We start from the raw sequence: 22,356 nt of genomic DNA on the forward strand, positions 1-22,356 counted from the left end.
TGTGTGTGTGTGTGTTTTTGCAAGAGGTCTAGTTGAACTTTGGCTCTGGCTGCAGTGCAGGAGGAGTCACCTCTCGTTAAAAGTACCCTCAGCAGGTTGTAAACATAATACCACACACACACAGACACACACACAGTAGGCCCGGCCTGGTCCACAGCGCCTCAGTAGAAAGTGTGTGTGTGTTGTGAATGTGAACAAAGCCACAGACATGGTGCTGCCTCTACACAGCAGAGAGCTGCGGGCTTAAGTTGTCTGTTAGTGTCTGTGTAAGTGTGTGTTTGGGGAGTTTTAGGATCAAACCCTCATGTCGACAGGGGCTGCAGCGAGGAGACGGCCGCTGACAGGTGTTTCCTGCCGCTACACAGCAGGTGCACGCACACACACACACACATTCCTATATTACCAACACTGGCCTTAGTAGTAGTACACAATCAGAAACTAATTTCTTCTTAGGTTTGTCATTACGAGCAACTTCCCTCACACGCACTCTGTCATTTGATCCAATATAAAAATAATAGTTACAGCAGCTTTAAATTCAAATGAGAAATTCAAACTACTTCCATCCAGCTCATTGACTTTACTATATTTTCTCTCTAGGTTTCAGGTGCTGATTACGTCTCAATGCTCTGGTTTTACAAGCTGCTCTTCAGTTCGGAGCCGTGTTCCTGCGTCATGAGGAATTTCACCAACGTGTTCCGCAGCTTCACACTGTTCGTACACAGCATTGATCCTCTCGATCATATGTCCACACTCAGGAATAATTTGCTTGATCATTTTCAAGTCAGGATTTGAAAACTGTCCGACTAACTGCAGCTGAATTGAATTGATCCCAGAGGCCAGATTTGACCCAGAGAGAGTATTAAGTCGTGATATAAAAGCTGTAGGTCTGATTTACTCTAATTAAATTGTATTAAATGAATACAATTAGTGTGCAATAAATTATAATAGTATGTGTAACAGAAATCAACCTTTAACCTAACTGTTTTACAAATTAATTGTTATATATATATTTTTTTGTAGATACACATTTAATTCAATTACAGTCAATTTCCATGTAATTATCCTATGTTAAATTACTACTTCCCAACAAAAGCTTTAACCACATTTGTTCTTGTCCAACCAGATTATAAATTAAATCAGAAAAACTCTTCTGTTCCATTCTTACAACTTTGTTAAAGTGAAAACTGTAAAAAAAAAAAAAAAAGGCCCCAAGAAGCTGCTGGTTCTTGATCCTTCTGACTTTGACACACACACACACACACACACACACACACACACACACACACACACACACACACACACACATCTGAGCGTTCATCAGTCAGCGAGTCTATTTTTCTCTTTTCATTTCTCGATCGCCGGCCTCAGCTTCAGCCAATCGCCGAGCCGCTCGCCACCAAAACAACGTGTCCGCTCCACAAATCGCAGCTCCTCCATCTGTCTCATTACACCTCCAGCACCAGCACGTCCCCGGGGCCATGACGCCATAGCTCCCAAATGGAAACAGAAGCCATGACGACAGGTCAGACCGATGCTTTTCAGATCCATATCCAGGCCTGTGACTCGGTCTCTGAGGATTCCTGGTTAGAAAATACAGCTGAGGCCCGTTTGGTCTCATGCGTCAGCTGCAGCGAGTTCCAGATCGTAGATAGTGTCAATTTCCCCAAATATTGTACAGAATGGAAGCAAAGGGTGTGTGTGTGTGTGTGTGTGTGTTTGTGTGACCTAGAGCTGCAGTACTTTTATCCTAATTCCTGAAAATAGATGCACATCTGAAATAAAGTGAAAGAAAAGCAGCAAATTTATATTAAAATAATTTGTGTGAACATAGTAACAAAGCACAATTTCAGGTACAGTTTGTTTTTCAAATAAACACTGGAAAAAATTTCTAAAATAAAAAGGAGATCAAATATTAGTATTTGTGAAATATTGGTTCACAAAGTATTAGTACAGTATTCAGAGTGTTTCTTATCTTATTATATTGACCGGCTGCATTGTGGTTATGTATCTATAACTATAAAAAGAATAGTTTTTTTCTCTTAATGTTAAATATCTACTTTGTTAAAGTTCTTTATGCTCATTGTCAATTTAAAACATTTTCTTCATTTAAATTCAATAAATTATATATTTTTTAAATTTCTATAGAAAGAAATGAGAAGCTATTGTGTTGGCTGTATTTGTAGTAAAATCTTTATCAAAACGTAGCAGAAAATAATTCATATAACATGATTTCACTTCTTATCTTTATTTAAAAAAGGAAAAATCACCTTTATGAATAAGCTTTGGTTACATCTGTGTGCAGAAAATGTGAGGTAGAATATTTACCCTTATGTGTGTATTGTGTTTTGTGTATGTTACATAAAGAAATCTTAAAATTAAATATGATTCAAACAATCTTTATCAGACGAAAAATACTGCTCGGCCTTTCTGTCAGAATATAGTCCGACTTTAATTTGTACGTTTCTGTCGTAGAAAGTATTAAAATCCTTTCACCGCTTTGTGCTGCACCATCGTGAATTTGACCTTTACCGTCCGAAAACAAAACACAACAGATGTTTCTTCACATTTTAGATCAGATTTCGAACAATTGCTTTTCTGTATAATTTCCTGTTTTTACTGAAACCTTCAGAAAAACATGTAAAAAACAAAAAAAAGGCTGGAAAAGCTTTTTCTTCTCGAATTCTCGTTTTGAAAAACGTCCAGAAAGGTGAAGGGTGAAGGTCGAGTCGTCCGTCACTCGGGATGTGTCGTGGAGCAGACCAGGGCCGAGGTGGGGGGGGCCGGGGTCGTCTCTGTGGATTCAACCTCTGTGGGAGGGTGTGTGTGCGGCTCTGCTAAGGTTCGAGTCTCGTCTTCTTTGACAGAGTGTGTGTCCGCATTGTCCGTGTCTTTCTCCGTCAGCAGATGGGGGGGGATGTACCCGGCCTGTGCTTTCGCTTGCTCCCTGCGCGGGCTGTCGGGCGACTTCTCGGGGCAGCGTCCCCTCTTGTCGTGCCCCCGGAAGCCCCTGAGTTTGGGGCTCCAGTGTTCCCGCCACTGGAGGGCCAGAGTGGAGCGGTCCGCCACCAGGCGACTCTCCTCCGGGCCCCAGCCCCGCTCTCCTTCCTCCGCGCCAATCAGGAGGTAAGTCCGACCCACGTGGAGGGCGGGGCAGCCGCAGCCGAGGTCACGGTCGGGGACCCACAGGGAGTGGGGGCCCCTGCGGACGCGGGAGGTGGAGCCCGTGCGGAAGACGGTTTGGACTGAGATGGAGAACTGCCACCAGGGACCTGAACGCTCCATCCCCCTCACCTGCACCTTCAGCACTGAGGCAGACACAAAACATACGTTTAATGGTTTTACCATTATTGTTTAAAGTCAAATAAAAAAGGTCACCAACCGTAGTCCTTGAGACAATAGGTCTCTAAGTTCATCCGGACTTTAACCTGAGACGGCTGGCAGTATGAAACACACTCCTCCGCTGAGAGAGAGAGAGGGGAGAGGGAGGGAGGGAGGGAGCATCAAATGAGAGGGTATCATTTCATAGCGAGCATATCAGCACATGTCTTTTCCCCTAATTACAATATGGCTGCTTCTATTTGTCATCACAGTATCCAGTGACTAACAGATGACCCCCGAGTGCAGCAGGTGGGACATTCCTGGAGCTGCCACTAGGAGGAGGTGCTCGGCTACAGCGCGCCGGGGCCGCGGCGAAGCAGCCGCTCCGCCGAACGTCACATCTGTTCAGAAAAACCAACGTGACCCGAGGCGAGAGAAGATTCCTGTTTTGATATATGATTCCACTGAAGTGGCTTTAATTTGTGTGTTGTACATGATGTGACATCAATAGGGTCAAAGGTCAAGAGAGCGAGAAAACTTTATTACACTTGAACAGAGTCGACCACGGCCTTTTTAAACATAATCATTATATAGATTATATTATATAAAGGTTATCCTGTCAGGTTGCGACCATCACTAGAATAGTTGAGGTTTTATTACAACAACAACTTTATAGAAACACAATAACTCCCCCTTTGACGATGATGGCCCTGAAGTGCAAATCAGAAAACACAACAACAAATACAAAGAAAACACAAGTCATGTGTCGTTGTGTTTTGGGAGTTGCACTTCAGGGCCACCGTATTTAAATGATTGATTTAAAAAATGTTTGAATCTTACACAGATGTTTTATTCTCGTATCTTTCAAAGCTCAAATTGGCATGGAATTAAATTGACTGTTAAAATAAGAAATAATAATAAAGTAGCTTAATATGACAAATATATTTAGAGATATTAGGCACAAGAATAAACATAGTAATGAGATCAGGTATAAAACTTATTTTAAAGATGTGAATGACAGACAGTGTCAGTGGACGTCTACTCACCGATGCTGTACTGAGGCTGGTACGCCGGGGTCGGAGCGACCTCTTGAATTCCTGTAAAACATAAACACACTTTCAGACAGGTGACGGGAAACACAGGAAGCTGTCAGGCTGATGCCGTCATGTGTGTGTGTCTGTGTCTGTGTGTGTTTGTTACGCTCGGATGACTGTGTGTGTGTGTGTGAGACATGCCTGTGCAGAAGATAAGCAAGTGTCAGACTGACTGTTTGTGTGTGTGGTCCTTTTACGGCCCAGATACACACACAGACACTGACTCACACTGAGCGGACAGAGACACAAACTTTACTTTTAGTTATTCCACCTTGTTTGGTTTGGTCTGGAACATTGAACAGAGTCTAATAAAGTTTGTTTGATTCTCTGTGTGTGTGTGTGTGTGTGTGTGTGTGTGGAAGATGAACAACCTGCTGCTCTGTACATACGTTATCCAGGCCTCTTGTAAAAGTGCAGCCATATAACACCGGGCTCACGCTGTCCATGTCCTGTCCTCGCTGACACAACTGGGCCAGCGACACCCTACACCCCCGTCCAGATGACTGTCCCCCCCCCCCCCCCCCCCCCGTTTTAAAAGCCAGGAAGTCGGTGTGTGTTTGTGGATGTAGAGTAGGAACACGCTCTGTATGTGAGAGGTCGTAAGGAGGAAATCGAGGGCTCATGTCTGCACAGAGCTGGTATCACTTCAAATATTTAGATGCACTGATACAAAAACTACACTTTAAATGTTTTAACAATGTAATAAATAATCAGGTTTATGAATAGTAAATATTCTGTAAACACAAGAAGCTTTGCCTAAAATAATTCTGCATGAAAAACACAAATAAATAGAACCTCCGCCAAAACCCATCAGTCCCCTTATGAAAACACATTTTAAGTCACTAGATTATTATTTGGATCTGAAACAAATTGCACACACTCCATGAATTATTCCCTGGGAAGTTGACAAATCTCACAATGTAATAGAAAGTGAAAAACCTCCTGAACCGGATCTGCACTGAAATTTAATTTAAATTGAATCCCTTGACCCGAACTTAATCCTTTTTACCAAACTCTGTCCTGTAGTTTTTAACATAACCTCCTTGGTAAAAACATAATCTTCTTAAACAAACTAGTTAATGTTCATCAACTAGTTTGTTTAAGAAAAATCGACTTTATCATTTTCATTCCGTAGCTCAGCTTATAGAAGTTAAATATATGTGTGTGTTTCTATGTGTCTGTTCATCCTTCAACGATTCATATGTATATTGAAGGTTTATCATTTATTCAGATGTGTGTTTTAAAGGCAGCTGAAATAACATCAACTCCTTTATATTCAAACTACTGAAATTTGACCAGTAAACATATAGCTGGTGTAGTAACGGCTTTAATACTGTTTGTATATTCATGTTATTTCAGTGGAGTTAGAGACGCTGCTAACTTCAATAGTGAAGAGGATAAAAGTGATTTTCCTTTTCCCGCGTGATCCTTCTTCCTGCAAGTTCATCCAGTTTAGTCAGGTTTATTATAATTATTATATAATTATAATGTGTAATAAGTAACTATCATGATAGCAGCTCAAATTTATTTAAGTTTAGTTAAGTTTAGCCTGACTGCTGCTGCTGCTGCTGCTTGGTGCCCTTTGGTCTATCTGATGAGAGGAGGAGCTGTGGTGTTGGACGTGGCGGCGCTGGGAGGGCGCAAGAGACGCTATACATAGCCTGAGATGGTCTGGCAGTAAAAACAAACAAGGTTTTCTTTCACTCACTCCTTTCACTAGGAGAGTTATGAGTCTGGGCCCTGTGACGGGGGGGCATCCCGAGCCAAGCAACAGGTGTGAAGCTCGTCGCCGCTGGCTTCCTATGTCACCTGATTGGGGCTTTACGCAGCGTTGGGGCCCGTGTGGTTGTCGGCACTTGTGCGATTAGCCGCCGGCGAGCGCACGTGGATTAGCGCTCGGGGGGGGGGGGGCTGTGGTTCGGTGCTGGAGATAAGAGCAGCAACAATCCACTTGATCTGACGCTCATCCCAGATCAGCTGGAGATGAGGTTTCCCTGCAGTGGTCAGCTCATGTTCTCGCTGCTATGGAAACCGTCTCCAGGGATGATGAAAAGGGAACATGCTTGGAGATTGGGCCAAATTAGACCGGACCGCCGCGGCCCCTTTTATAATGAGATACCGTTTGATAGAGGATCAGGGCTCTCGATAGAGGGTTTGATCCGTTTAGGCCACGAGCAAATGAGGCTGGAGGAGAAATTAATGAGGTCACTTTGTCATGAGCGAGAACAAAGTGTTGCGAGTCTAAAAGGGAATCAAACACACGGGCTCATCATCCATGAACAAGTCCTCCGACCTTCTCGAACAACCCATGTTTTCTGATTCGATGCTGAAGGGAATGTTTGGTTAAGTTTAGACAACTCCAACTGCCTGACTCAGGCTTGGGGGGGGGGGGTTACTGCCGAGAGTAACTAGCATCTGCGACCTACTCTAGACTGTATATAAAGATGGATCACACTTCATGCCACTATCCAGAAATGAACCCAAAATATCCTGGACACGAATACTGCCATCTTGCACATAAAAGTCTCTATTTAAAGGTGTATGATTGACAGTTTGAAGGATTCTGATTGGCTGTAGACTTACGTATGCAGGGCCGTAGAGGGGACTTCCCTTGTTTGTAGCCCGGGGCGCAGCGGTTGCACCTGAGGCCGGTCACCCCTTCTCGACACAGACACTGACCTGACGTCTGGTTGCACCAGCGGCCCACTGCTCCCAGGGGATGGCAATGACACGCTGCAAAAGATAAAGAAAACATTGGAGAGGTTTTACTTTTTTGTTGTATTTGTTTTTTTTGTGTATGCAGCAGGCTGCTTAGAGCAACGTTAGGATTAGTTTGTAATGCATGTCTGTCAATGCACAGCTGTTATGTCCAATAGCCGCCTTCTTGTTGACTCTTTAGTTTCTTTAACTGCTAACTTGTCGGGCTGCAGTTTGGTCAGCCTCAACATTACGGTGGGACCAGGCCCTAATGTGCTCGGAGACATTGAGTCGCACTTTAGTCCTGACCACTGTACTTAACAGGCTTGATCCAGGGAGAGAGAGATTGGAGGCAATAACGTCCATCATGGACTTTGCAAATGCTCCGGTTGTGGAATGTGTTGCTGCAAAGACGTACGTCTCCAAACTCAAACACAGAAACAGAAAAGTGGACAGTTTGAAGGCTCCTGTCCCGAGTGTCTTGTTTGGTCTAAAGCTACGTGTCACATTTGGTGCGTCACTCGAACATTCCAAATGAATGGAAAGAAGTTGTGATGAGGAGATTCCGTTCTCACAGTTGGTGACAGTGATTTTGTTTGAAACATGAAGACTTTATTTACTTCATAAAAACTATTTGAGGTGAATAAATGATCACCCTGCATTTGAACCTTAAAACCAAAACAATAAGCTGAGTTTGAGTCATTTGAGGTATTGCTGAAAAACTTAAAATATTAAATAATACGTCTTTGCAGCACATCAGTCATAGAAGGATGTGGATGCTCAATTTAGCCTCCCAACATATCTCAGTTATCTGAAATAGTCATGGAGCTCAGCAAGTGCATTGGTTTGAGTTGTCCTGATGAAGACAACATGCAAACACATGCGGAAGATATTTTAAGCGAAAAAAATGTGTAAAAAATTTGCGAGCACAGAACAAAACAGAGTCTGTGCAACAGGTCGGATTAAAGCAGCCGTCCATCAACGGCAGAGCCCGGTTTTAATCCTGCATGACAGCGAGCATCTGTCCCGAGGGAGCGTCCTTGAGCGAGACACAACACCTTTACTGACAAAGATATTCTTAAGCCTCCCTGATGGGTAAACAGAGACAAATTCCTCCACGAGGGTATTAACTGAATAACACATGATTTGTTTTGGCTTCCTGACAACACTAATACATTTGCAGCATACCAAACTGTGTCAGCGGAGTCCTGGACTTGTTCCCGTCATTGTTCCTGGTGGTTTTAGCCTAAAAACCATCAAGTCGGAGCCCGATCCTCTGTTTAAATTAATTTCTCGTCTGTTTTCCTCCCTTTACATCGGCCGTTGTGCTGCTGTATAATGATTACAGCCTGGATTTGCTATGGTTTACACTGCAAAGCTTTTCATTTACCAGTGCGATCACCGGATGAGGCGCGATGAGAGAAGACAGACAGAGAAAGGGAAGCCGCACTCGAGCGGCTCTGTTCACACTCTCGTAATGTTTACACGAGTCCTTACAACCCGACAGGAGAGAATGAGTAATCACATCAGCGCTGTCCTCTGAATGGTAACTCGATGAAAAATAGCCTGGATAAATTAAAGCCGGGGCCGTGTGATCGAGGACGTGACTTTGCAGGTTTGCATATAAAAATCACAACCAACGGGGATGTTTAGCCGTAGCTCATTTCTCCTCACGACACGCGTGTCAAGCTCAAAGAGTGCCCATTAACTTTGGATATATTGGGCCCGCGCTGGTCGGGCTTCCACATGCCAGAGTGTCACAGTCACTTAGGACATGTGACCAGTCAAAGGTCGGGGGTCACAGCACATGCCGACTGGTGGTAACGATGGAGGATACAGGTGGCAGCTCAGCAGGGTGTGTGTTTTTCCGTGTGTTTCTGTGTGCGTACGGCTAACAGGAATAGCAGTCCAGTCTCACAATGTAACCACCCAATAAACACTTGTGTGCGCTCGGACACACACAGACACACACACACACACACACACACACACACACACACACACACACGCATACAGAGACATGCATTCAGACTATCAGACCTAAACACTGTCCCTCACGCTATGATTTGCCTTTATCTTCCAGGAATACACAGATTGGTAAAGTAAAAATATTTATGCACAAACACACAAACAAGAATGCACTTACCCCCTTGACCCAAACACACACTCACCCCCACACACACACACACACACACACACACACACGTAGTTACTGACGTTGGCAGGCCTTGCGGTTGTCCAGAGGCTTGCTGTGGTCGCGGGTGTATCCATTCTGGCAGTACTGGCAGTGGCGTCCGGCCGTGTGGTGCCGACACTTCTGACACACCCCTCCGCTGCGCCGGCCCGACTGCTGGAACACCTCCATGCTGAAGCGGCACTTGTTTGAGTGACCGTTACACTCACAGGCTGGACATGGCAAGAAAGAAAGAAGGTTTTGGCTCAGTTCAGGTTCAGATGTGGGTAAAAACATTAGATTAAAACGTTTTTGTCTATATTGTGCATACTTCATCCATAATGTAACAAATTAGGTGAAATTTTAGTTATAGTCTTTATAAAGATGGACGAAATATCAGAATATATCGTTATCGGATTTTAAAGAATATGTTAAAGGCGAAAACACACATTTTTTCTGTGATCTTGATATTTGACTCCTGATATTTATGAATGTGTGAAATTTGGTGCAGCTTGATTGAATGTAAAGTTACTTTGTTCTCATGACTCACCAACACAGGGGTTTGGGTGCGTGGGTGTAGCTCGGTGCCATGGTCTGTCAAAGTGGAAGTCCTCACACACGTCACAGTCCGGCCCCGCCGTGTGATGCTCGCACACGCATACCGCCCGTCCCTTGTCGTCCCGGCGGCACCGAGAGGCGTGTCCGTTACATTTGCACCTGCCGCCAACCTGCAGGTCGGACAGGGCCAGGGGAGCGTGGGCAGGAGGGTTAAAAACAGAGGGCATGGCCGCCTGCATACTCCTGGCACCTTGTCTCAGGTTTAAATTATTGTTCCTCCTCTTCCTCAGTTCCCGCCCTTTGTTGCCCCTGCTCCGCCCCTCCACTGTCCAATTACAGCCGCCATTGGGGCAAGGCAGCCAGTGGTCATTCTCTTTCTTATGGCCGCGACCTCTACCTTTCGCGCCTTTCTTTGAAGACGTGAGCGTGTCTATGCCAAAAATGTCCACCCCTTCTTTGCTGGTCACATTGTGTCCATCTTCATCTTGACCTGACCCTTTACCGGGACCCTTCCTTCCATGTTTGTCCACTTTGTCTCCTTTGTTCCTCGATTGTTTTGTCTCCCTGTCAAAAAATCCCAGTGCACTATCTGTGTTTAGCTTGTTGACCTGATCTTCAGCGCGGCCCTTGTGGCCCGATCTCGACCTCAGCAGCCCAGTTTCTCTGTGATCCTCTCGACTGTCGCGCCATTTTGATTCGTCCGCTCTGTCCGAGCCGCCCGTCTTGGCGACTTTGGACACCTGATGGAAGACGACGCGTATGTCTGTGGCCGTCACCCAATCCTGGAGGGCGTGGCTGTGGTCGAAATCGGGAGAGGATGGTCGCCCGTCCAAGGTGGAGAAGGCCAGCACCATGCCACCCCTCTGCTTCTGTAGGGGGCGAGGGTCTGAGCAGAGGGGCTCCGTCTCCTGATGCCTGGTCTGGGCCACCGTCTGGGAGGGAAGCCCAAAGTTTCCGAGGCAGTTGCTGGAGTAGTGCTGCATCGGCCTCCAGGTGCGCCCAAAGTCCATCGACTTGAGGATGGAGATGGAGATGGGATCTGATGGTTCCCCCTGGTGGCAGAACTGCAGACTTATATAGGTGATCTCAAAGCGACGGCCCAGTGGAACGGTGATCTCCCATTCCCCGATGTCAGTGCCTCTGTGAGCCATCCAGCAGGTGAGGTTATGAGGGTTGTGGAGGTCCGTCAAGGTGGTGACATTGCTGTCATAGTCAGACCCTTGTAGTGAGTGACTGGCGTTGACCGGGACCCCGTAGGCGGCGTTGATGAACTCTGACAGGCAGTGACGCGGACGGCCGTCCAGGTGGTAGCAGGGGTCGTGCGGCGAAGTCCAGCTCAACGGGGTGTGGAAAAGGGAAGAGGAGACGAGGGATGGAGGGAGGAAGAGGAGGAGTAGAAGGAAAACGGGGAAGAAAGAGGTGGAGGGGGGAGGGGAAAAGGGCAGGAACATCATGTCATCGAGCCTGCGGAGGAAAAAAAAGATGATTTTTTAAAGAGAAAACCATGGGAGCCAGATCATAAAAAAAACATAAACTGATTGATTTATAAGACGCGCACATAAAGCCAGAGGAAATCTAAGATCGACCACCTGTGTCTTTATTAAAACCACACAATACCAGCTCAGTGCATCCCTTCATCTGCACCTTTTTGGCTTTCGATGCCAATAAAGATCTCAACCCGTAAAAATGTAATCTCCGATCTTCACAGCAGCGTCAGCCACCAGTTTGAACTCATGAACTTAAGAATACAACAGTCTTAAAAACTCTCCTCGACCCCCCGAAAAAAAAGAGTGGATGAGTGGGGGGGGGGGGGGGGGGGGGGGGGTGAAGAAGGGGCAGCGCACCCAGCGGGTCTGTCTGAAATGACAAAAAACATGCCCGACAGCTGGGGCTAAACCCCGGGCTGGACCACATCCATCACGTTTATGGCTCTCCTTTTCAAATCATTTACCGTTGGTCAGTGCTGCAGGCGAGCGAGGGGGCCGAGTGCGAGAGGTTATCGAGCAGAAGAGAGGGTATGAGAAAACAGACGGGGGAGAAAAAGAGGGGAGGGAAGAAGAGGAGTCGGGAGATTAGCGGCTGGATTGGAGGGAAATGATTTATAGATCAAAATGGGTGTTCGACATGAGCCCCTACATGGAGACTTCCGCGGTGAAGACAAACCCGGACTTGTGTGTGCCCGCAGTTCGAACAAATCCCTTCCCGTCCCTTAAAACCGCTGATGAGAGTAATTTATTCCTCTGTCAAGATTTCATAGCTGGGAGCGTTAATTTTGGCAACGAACAATGAATCTACTTTCTGCGGAAACCAGTTGTTTATTATTTCTAATAACTCACACTAAGCCCAGAGGCACATTCCCTAGAGGCACTTCTTTCATGCGAAGAAAGTTTAACACTTTACACCTTCATTTTTTTCCTTTGGACACATTCTTGTTTCTTCGACTGTCATTTTCTCATCAATAACTACCGTCCATTCCGCATTTTCGAGCAACGTTCCCCCCCCCACCCCCCTGCTCTTCCGTCACCCCGTCCATCTATCACCTGCCCCCTTCATTCTGGTCTGGGAATATTCTTAACTGCTTGGAGATTGATGATGTCCTAACAAGCGTTTGACACTGACAGCAAAGTCAGCAGGGCTGCATAAACCAAACCCGTAGGAGAGGACGGGGCAGAGAGCCTCTGCAGCCTCGTCATCCCGCTCAATTAGCCAACGACCGAAATATGAGGCTTCCCTCAGGGACCACACAGCTCTGAGGGGCCTGTGAGGAGGCCAAACACCCTCTGCTGCCCCGGGAACAAACCGCTCTGTTCTGGACGTCCTAAACAGAAGGACAATAAAGTGGATCAGTTGAACCTGGTTGAGTCTAAAAAGGGAAGATCAGACCCTACGGGCGACTCTTTTGCTGCAGGAAACGAGCAACAAGTGCGGCGATGAGCGGTCGGACTTTGACCCCGATGCCGCTGCGTGAGCCACATTCCTGGGGTCCAGAATGCCTCGGCTGGTCATTCCTGACGTGTCGAGACGTGTCCCGCGGGGAATCTGAACGCACTGATAAAAAGCTGGACTTGATGATCGGGTGATTCATTGGGGTCTCTGATTTCATCCGGTGGCAATGTCTTTTCTGGGGAAGATGGTATCAGAGGAGGATATGGGCAGGGTAGAGGTTATGAGAGGATTCAGGAGGATTGAAGAGCGGACCTACAGAACTCGAGGAGGGGAATGATAAGTGAGCGTAAGCGTGGAAGGCTTCAGGGTTGCGGTGGGTGAATCATGTTCTGTACTGGGAGAAAATAGGGGGGAGGTTGTTTAACATTACCCATGACAAGCACTTGCTCTTGTCTTTGTCACATTACATGACTAATTAAACATTGGCCCATTACAACCACTCTGATAAATGGAGGCTCATCCGAGAGAGGCCCCTGAGGTTTTAAATGCGCCCCACCAGGGCCAAATCCAGACTCGCTCTTCTCCTGAAACCGGATCATCTGTCTGGCAGCGCTACTGTCACCCCTCGGATATGGTTTCAACTGTTTTTCTCTGCCGCTTTCCATAAATTCACACGGCCGGGGTATCGGAAGAACATGCTGAAGATGAGCGGCATTCCCCGCAAAGTGGCGTTTGACGAGGAGAAAATCTAAAACCGAGACATCAGGGGTATTTTACACCAGTCCGCTCATTAAGATACTGAAAACTGACGACAAATAGCAAATGTGCAAAAGAGGCCATCACCCCCTTTTCCTTCGCACCGGGAAATCACAAATTGAGATCTAGAAAAAGAAATTATCTTTACGCCTTTTTCAGTGGAATAACTTGGCGGCAATTTCTGTCATTTTTAATAAGCTTACACAGTCAAATAGTGGGATGATGAGATCAACAACTTCTCCGGCGGGTGATCTTTAGAAGCAGCTATGCTTGGCTGGCAAGTGGCTGGAAAAATACTTGCTGACAACCTGGGGGCATGTTTACAGCATAGTGGAACAGAGGGGAGCGAGGAGACCGCCGCTCATGTTCGTGCTCGAAGCTGGAGACGGTTTACATTACCTCACGTAAACCGCCTCCGTTAAGTTGTCATTTTGCAGCGTCTGATGAAATTGAGGTGTCAAAATGTTGATGTCTTCTCAAGAATTTGTGCAATTGGAGGTTTTTCTATTTTTTTATTCTTACAACTTTGAACAGATCGAATGAGGATTTTTGACGCCGATAAACAGACGAAAGCCAAAGAAAACTTGATGAAAAAACTTGTTTGCACAAGTATTCGCCCCCTTCCAAGAATAATAGGGTTATCAGGGAGGTAAATCTAATTAGTTGGGTAGTAAAAGAGCAACAAAACGTTTTGTATTCTTGACTGCATAACTTATATTGAAAGCTTGCTGCAAGAATCTAAGAGGAAAGGGCAGCAAATACACAAAATTAAAAGATAATTTGAAGCAACGTTGGATTTTATCATTGTCTTTGACCCATAGTCACATTTTTAGAGCTTTATTCTTTTGCAAATAAACATTATTTCTTGTAATTTAGCACGAAATTTAGACTTTAATTGTGGAACTGTATTGTTAAAACCCTACAGTCAGTGGTATTCTCTCCTCCTACCTGTTAACTCGCTATGGTCTGTTCACACTTCGGAGCTGTGGGCCTGTCTGTGTCTGGAGCTGTTCTGCCGAGCAGATGAGCTGGATTTGGCCCGTCTCACACATTTTAACATTCCTCGTCATGGCCAGCAGCTTCGAGCAGCCATGAGCGGAGCGGAGACAAACATTTTAAAACTCCAATCGCTCTACGACTTCCCGATGACTTCAAAAGTTGTGGTTTCTGTATAAATAAACAGCGTGAAGAGAGTTTTGTATCCGGTTGATAGTCGCTGGGAAGATTTTCCAGGGTTCCGCGTTGCAGCTCTGCTCCAAGACTTTAAATAAATATGATCAATTATATGAGCTCTCTCTTAAAGCCCGCGTGTTTGAAGCCGGACCAAGGCACCTGTTGGCGCATGTTACCGCACTGACACCTTTGTTAATTTGCAATTGTCCTCAGCCGGTCAGAAATACAACACTGGGGGAGAAGAGAGAGGCTACGTATGCGGTCTGTATTCCCAAACTGCATTCCTGTCCGCACAGTTGTGTGTGTGTGTGTATGTGTGTGTGTGTGTGTGTGTTAGTCCACATGGGGCAGATTCCAGAAGATCGCTTTTAGGTGTAATAATCTAATTTTAGTGGGGCAGCCCAGAAGGTGGAAGCAACAGACACACAAGCACAAAATGGATTATCGCTGCTTGTATCTTTAGATAAAGGCCTGTGTCCTTCAAGCTCGCATCGCCATTAGACCTGGTGAACGTGCTGGGGGGGGCCCCTGGGGGCCGACTGCACCTCCACGGGTACATGCACACTGCGCCTCTGCCTCTGCGTTGACCCATGAACGCTGCTTGCTTCATTTTTTTTTTTTTTTTTTTTTTTGAATAAGAAAACACATGTCACCCACTTGATATTTAAGTTTCCTGTCCACCCCTCCTCCTCCTCTTCCACCTCCTCCTCCTCCTCCTCCTCCTCTTTATAGCCTCATACAAGTTGGCAGGAGTCTTTCTCTCTTTCTTTCTTTTCTTGCGCGGCCCCAGCTTCACATGTTGATATTGAAAAACAGATGGAAATGAAATCATTGTGATGCTGGGCTGCGGCCGCGCCAAAGACAACCCCCGGTGCGTGATGGAAATAAAAGTGAGGCCTGTGGTTGTGACAATTGAATCCTCACGGTGTCACAGGGCAGGTTAATGATGATGAAGAAGAACAGGCGGTGACAATATGAAAGAATTATAGAAAAGCTATTATTATTTTATGCCTGTTTTTTTTTTTTTTAATTACTAAACACAATCATAGGATTATTAAGAGAAATACACAAAATTAGGATTTAATTGATTTCCACTAATGCATTAAAAGGCCTCAAATGCAAAAAGAAATAAATAAAAATTCACCTTGGCTAAATTGAAAGGAGTAAAATTATCTACTTGGGGAAACACTGTGTATTTTCTCTGGGATTCAAGAGCTGCAGAGGGAACTTAACAAAACTAATTAACCGCACACAGACCTCTTTTCTTTTTTTTTAAAACACTAAACAGCCCGCAGGTTTTGCGGATGCTGCGTTTACTGGAGCTGGGAATAATGATTCGCGTTGCCACGGTTGATTAAGCATGAAATGTTAGTCATGTTTAGAGTGATTACTTTGGCAGGAGCCCGCAACAGACTAATTACAAGCAATCTGCAGCTAATTGCTCTTATTAGGCAGCGGAGAGTCGACGAGCTCTCTGCTGCTGCAACGATAATATTTACAGAGTGAAGCTATCGCAGCCAAATCAAACGACTTCAATCTGATTCTTTTGTAAAATAATAATATTGATAATTAGCTGCATGTGTTTGGATTTAGATGAAATTATTCCAAGATCTGTGGAGCTAATTTAAAAACCCTGATATTATGGAGCGAGGCTCAGAATTTGTGTTTTAGAATTTGTTTTTTTTATTTGATCCACAACAGAAGGAAACAAAAGACAGAAATCTATTCTCACGTGGTTAAATATGATATATCATAGTAAAGGAGGGATACTCCCGGCGGCAACACGCAGTGACTGGGTGGGAAAATATCAGAGTTCAAATACAGCCCTGGTTTTTAAATTGAAAAAGTCAATTTGAAATTAAAGCTTCTATGATTTGTAAGGGAATTAATTTATAAAGGATATTTAATTTCATAAATGAGATTAAAGTAAACGTGTCCACTCGGCCTGAGGTTTGATAAGTTTAAAAGTCTTGTTAAATACATTACACTTAACTTCAAAATGTCTTTATATAATAAGAATTATTACAAGAAATAAGGACACTTGTTTGTTATAAGGTCTAAAGGCTGAATTTCTCAGGATAAGTTGAGCAGCAACAACAGAACAAATTCCAGGACTCTTCTTCCATTTGTTAAATCCGGCTACAGGATCCACTTCACTTATTCCTAAAACCTCCTCTAATACAATTTATCTTAACGCACATTTTTGCATTGATACATAACTTTGAATTTTCTGTTTTCAGTCACAAAAACCGCCGCTGAACTCGAACCCGCTGCGCCTCTTTTACGCGCAGACATGAACTTCACCAGCAGCACCCGAGCTTCTCCGCGCGCCTGAGCCAAGAGGGAACATTTCCGAGGAGAGAGAGGATAAGATAAATCACCAGTTCTCACCATGTGCCTCCCGCGGATTCTCCTGCTCCTCAACGTCCTCTGCTCGGTGCCAGAGGAGGCGCAGCAGCAGCAGCAGCAAGTGTCCGGGACATCCAGCTCCGGCTCGGCTGCATGGGAAGGAGACTGCACCGAGAGGGGGCAACACGCGGGGCAGCGGAGGAGGAGGGGGGAGGTGGTGAGGGAGGCAAATTAACGGGATCAGCAGGGAGGAGGTGTCTCTTCTTATAACTGAACTGAGGAGAGAGAGAGAGAGAGAGAGGGAGAGGGAGAGAGGAGCCACATCCTGTCTGACGCACGACGCACCTCAGCCAAAGCGGCTCACATGGCACCGGACCACATCCATCACAGGAGAACAAGGAGCTTCATTAAAGTGGAGGATGATGTTTTATTGATTTCAGGTACAAAATGTCTCCATAGCACGTTTCTTTGATAATGACGATTGATCTTTTATCACATAAATAATATTAAATGGGTCAGTCATTCTTTCCAAAGAATATCATGTGACAAAATGTATTTCCCCAAAGTCCAATAAGGTAATTTGTTAATATTAATCTCTCACAGAACCAGGTAGGCACCTTGTATATGTCCAAATTATATTGTTTTTAAGCAATAAATACAGAAGAAAACGTTTAATCACGTTTAAGTGCTAATTCATAGAGAAGGAAATGTTCTAATAGAGACATTTGTCCTTGAGTTCAGGTTATTTAGTGGTTTATTTTGTGCTTTTAATATTGTGCTATCCCTAAAATATTACTTTAACATTGTTTGACAGCTAAACTTTGACACTTTGCATGTGCACTTGTAAAAAGCTCTTTGAAGTAAGTCTTTATCCTTATAAGGTTTAAACATACACTTCAAGTACATTCTACAAATTATACTGCTTCAATGCTAAATTTATGTCTATTTTTAATCTATAATATTGTGTTTTTACATTGCAATGCAGTTTTTATATTAAAATGATCAAAATTCATCCTCCACCACAATCAGCTTATTCAAATATTAAGATAAAATTGAATGCACCAACAATAGCAATGTATCAGCATGAAATGTTTTAGTTTTTGTACATTTTACAGTTAATTTTTTTTAAATTTTACAAAATTTTACATAGTAATTTTGCTTTTATTTAACCCTCCCGCAAATGACTATATAGCAACAATCAAAAAGATTCCTTCCAGACCTGCTTATATAAATATATAAATGTGTAATGTGTATATGTAAAAATACTCTGCTTTGAATAACTAGATTCCGATGTGGTTTTCCCATTACCTAGGCAGAAATTCTTAAAATGACATAAACCATCTCTGCAGTTTTGAAATAATCCTGAATGCTTTTCCCAACAGAGCAATTTAAGAAAACAGTGAGAAGACACACACGCACACACACACACACACACACACACACACACACACACACACACACACACACACACACACACACACACACACACACACACACACACACACGCACACACACTACAGCAGAAAAGATGGTGTCCTTGCATGATCCCAGTGCTCATGATAAGAAAAATATGTTTTCAGGACCTTTAATAAAACATCTGGCAGCACATTAGTCACTTGATGATGAGCCGGGCGTCAGAATTGATCTCAAAATAGATCATTTAGCTGAATTTGTGGTGCCAGGCTCTGGAGAAAATCCTAAATCAAGTGGACTTTTTTAGTTTTTCCCTTTTTAAAAAAGGCAACTAGGATTTCAAAACTCAATTCCACATTTCACGACTTGTTAGGGCATTGTTTTTACACCGTGCAGCTCCTCCGCCTCAGCTTTATTACCACTGGCAGCCAAATTGAGGATCCAGCGAGAAGCCGGTTGCAGTAGCCTCGTCTCATATCGTCCAGGCAGAGAACTCACCCTCCAGTTTGCTCCAATTATCCCTCAGTGGAATAGGAATAATGGTGGAAGTTAATTGGCCGCAGTGGATCGTTCTCAGATGTGAGGCAAAACTGATACAGATGGAAATATAAGAGAGGATGGAGGGAGGGAGAGAAGATGCTTGATTGGAGAGGAGGAAACTTTCCCAGAGAAAGCCATAAAACTGATTGATGACTTCCCTCGAGGAATGTTTCCCCAGGTGTGCTGTGTGTGTGTGTGTGCGTGTGTGTCAAGTAGTTACAGTGCACTTAAGAAATGCTATCCTTGGACGCAGCACAAGTGCAATAAAGAAAATTGAGGGGTGAAACAGCACGTTTATGTGTCAATATTGCACTTTGGCAGCATAAAAACAGAGACACAGGAGATTTGAGGGAGCCGGGAATGGAGGTGGAGGTGCACCGGTGCCATTTAGGGAACGAGTTTAATAACACAAATGCTAATTGATAACAGAAATCAGATGATATCAGTATTTTAGTGCTTCATAAAACTCTACAGGTGGTCCCTGACAGGTGTGCTGCGCTGCCAGCGTTCGAACCCTGCGGCGAAGAATGTGCCGAGAGACTCAAATCATACTAAACAAAATACCGGCGGAGGTGTAATTATAAAAGTCAACATCAAGCCACCGTAGCAGAATAAGAGCAGATTTCACAATACCTGGGCGTGTGTTTGATGGATTAGCTGTAGTTAAACATAAAATTGTTACAACATGGAACAGCACTTTGGTTTAATGATCAGATATGAGCACGAGAATGCAATTTATAAAAATGATATATATTTACATTTACAGTCTACGTTTATGTGTCATTTACACGAGTTAATCACATTATGCATATTTTTGTACTTTTATGGGATAATGTGCTGTTCTGCAAAAATGCTTGTAAATCATTTTTATTGGATAAATTCTGTGAAGGAGAGATCTTTTTTTAAAAGGTCCAGAAAAGTGATAAAATCTGATTAATGGTATTTTATTCTCAAGATAATACGACAAAAAAACAACACTACATGAATCTGGAAGAATATTTATTATCTTACAAAAAGTAATTTTCATTCCTTCTTCACAGAAAAGATTAAGAGCAAAGCATGGGTGTACCTCAGGGATCCATGTTCGGTCTTCTACTATTCTCAATGTATCAATGATATCTCACCACAGCGTAACCAGATAGAAAAGCAAATACATACTGATGTACACACATATGCAAAGAATAACTGAGCAAGCAGCTGTAAAGCTCATAACTGCCGTGAAAAAGATTATACTTCTTTTTACGTTTTTCTCCAAAACCAATGGATTTTGACTTGAAATTTAGATAACTGGTTGTAGCTCTGGACCCAACTCTCAATAATATCAATATTTTACTTGATCCCTTTTAAGAAAAAACACAAAATTAATGAATTCGCAAAAACCTGATGGGCCAAACACGGTCCGGAGGAAAGAAATGCCCCCAATCTGAGATCTTCCCCAGAAATAATACTCCCAGTGATGGACAGCCTTCCATCCTGAACCTTCCAGAAGTTTTCTCTTTTCAACTACAACCTGGAACATCACCTCTGCACAGCTTCCTTTAAAAACATCCACAAATAGCATCTGCATCCTCTGCACAAAGCTCAGTCTTGATGGTAACTATGATGAATTGTTTTAATGCAGCAAGAGAGCAAAGTAAGAAAAACAAACAATCGTGACCGAGCTCGTTGGCTCTTGGACTCGGTTGGCAAAAAAAAAAAATTTGCAGAGCAGGAAAATGATCCTGGTTTCCGTGACGACGGAAGCGGTGTTTTTGTTTTTCCTCGGTTCCCCCACTTTGTGTCTGGCACGAGTGTTGACAGGTGCTGGATGGAGATGGAGAGCAGACTGTTGTTCTGTTGCACTGGAGGAAAAAAAAACTCGCCGATAAACAGCAGGTTAACGTTCAAGGAAGGATATTGAAGAAGAACAGAAACTCTTCCTGCAGGTATTTATCACTGTGTTGTCCTGTGGGATTCAGAGGCTGTAAATCCTCTTCTACTTTACCTCTCCCTTCATTTTCTGCCACATCCTGACTCCGCATTGTCTAAAAAGCCTTTAATGTTCTTTCTCCTTGTTGTATCACTTATCTTCTGGTTTTGTTTTCTTCCACCAGGTCACAACGACTCATCTCTGTCCACATTTCAAGTCCAAAAACTGCAAGAGACGGAGATTCCTCTGCTGAATTCTTCAAGCTTTGGAACAATCTTCCTCTCTGCATCAGGTCCTGCTTCACTGTGGAGCATTTAAAATCTATTTTCAAAGTGCTGCCTTTCTCATGATTCTGTTAATGCCTAATATTAACAAACACAGACTAACATTTTTAATTAAATGAACAGAAATTAAAAACTAAGAGAAAGATACAGTTGATAAAAAAAAGAAGAGGGGAGCAAAATTAAGTTACACACAAAAATGAAACACATGAAACACAATAAATGTCAAACATTCATAAGAGTTTTGCAATAAAAAAATAATTTAAAGAAGAGACTTAGACGAGATGAGACAAGTTCAATGAGTTTATTATTTTGATCCAATAAGTTACAAACTAGATTCAGCAGACCCAGCATCTTTGTGTTCTGCTCCTCAGCGCCCTCTTGTGGCTGGATTTAGCTCTGTCGCTCATCACCATTCACCCACATATGTAAACTTTATTTATAAAGCACTTATGCTTTAAAAGACAGAAACTATCATAATAAAATGATAGAACGTGAACAGATAATAGAGATGTAAAATATAGAAGTAGAACTATACAAGTAAATAGATAGGTTAAGTCAGAGTCAATAAGAGCCAGGGTCAATCATTTGTAAAAGCTTTCATTCAAAGAAGAACTAAAGTAAATATAATTACATTTGATTTTAAGATTAACCGGTGCAGTTATTTTCATTAGAGTCCAGAGACAGGAGGAATAAAACAGGAGCTTTGAGACGAATGTTGAAATCTCCCACTCGTGAAGGAGCAGGCCCCGTTCACCGGGCCCACAGAGCAGATCACATTATTCTTTTTGGCCGAGAATAAAGTAAGAAGTTGTAATAGTAACAGATCTGCGCTGACAGTGTGTCTGAGGTCCTGGTGCAGGAGGAAAGCTTCGAGCAGCAGGAAACGAGAGCAGGAGCCGCTCAGCTCGGGGTCTGTAAAAACATCTGTGAAGAGCACAATCAACTTTTATCAGATTCAACTTCTGCCCTCATCAGTAATTTGGAAGCATTTTTTTTTATAATAACAGGACACAGGAACTGGATTGAATTACGCTGCCACCATATGTGATCAGAGGAAGTAGTTTTAGATTGAAAAAATTAATTGGAGGAACTGCTGTAGACATTAAACACACAGGACTCACGACCTGGTATATGAGGGAATATCTTAGGTCACAGTCTGATGATGATGATGATGACAAACACACATCTGGAGCTGCAGTGTAAATG

At 43.7% G+C, this 22,356-nt stretch overlaps 1 protein-coding gene across 1 annotated transcript; it reads right to left on the bottom strand.

The window, feature by feature from the left end:
* Positions 1–1,866: 1,866 nt before the first annotated feature.
* On the bottom strand, positions 1,867–17,259 carry ntn5 (netrin 5). The gene is made up of 7 exons (XM_034569167.1): positions 17,047–17,259; positions 9,833–11,304; positions 9,327–9,515; positions 6,996–7,145; positions 4,365–4,415; positions 3,380–3,460; positions 1,867–3,305 (listed from the first exon to the last, which is right to left on the bottom strand). The coding sequence occupies exons 2-7, from the start codon at positions 11,292–11,294 to the stop codon at positions 2,734–2,736; spliced, it is 2,505 nt and encodes an 834-aa protein (XP_034425058.1). The 5' UTR covers positions 11,295–11,304; positions 17,047–17,259; the 3' UTR covers positions 1,867–2,733.
* Positions 17,260–22,356: the final 5,097 nt, after the last annotated feature.

The sequence above is a fragment of the Hippoglossus hippoglossus genome, chromosome 18 (assembly GCF_009819705.1).
Source record: "Hippoglossus hippoglossus isolate fHipHip1 chromosome 18, fHipHip1.pri, whole genome shotgun sequence".
Classification (NCBI taxonomy): domain Eukaryota; kingdom Metazoa; phylum Chordata; class Actinopteri; order Pleuronectiformes; family Pleuronectidae; genus Hippoglossus; species Hippoglossus hippoglossus.

Coding starts and splice junctions, on each gene's coding strand:
- ntn5 (XM_034569167.1), bottom strand. CDS start 11,294: ATGATGTTCCTGCCCTTTTCCCCTCCCCCCTCCACCTCTTTCTTCCCC. Junction 9,516..9,832: donor GCACCCAAACCCCTGTGTTG/GTGAGTCATGAG, acceptor TGCCATGTCCAG/CCTGTGAGTGTAACGGTCAC. Junction 3,306..3,379: donor CTATTGTCTCAAGGACTACG/GTTGGTGACCTT, acceptor TGTCTGCCTCAG/TGCTGAAGGTGCAGGTGAGG.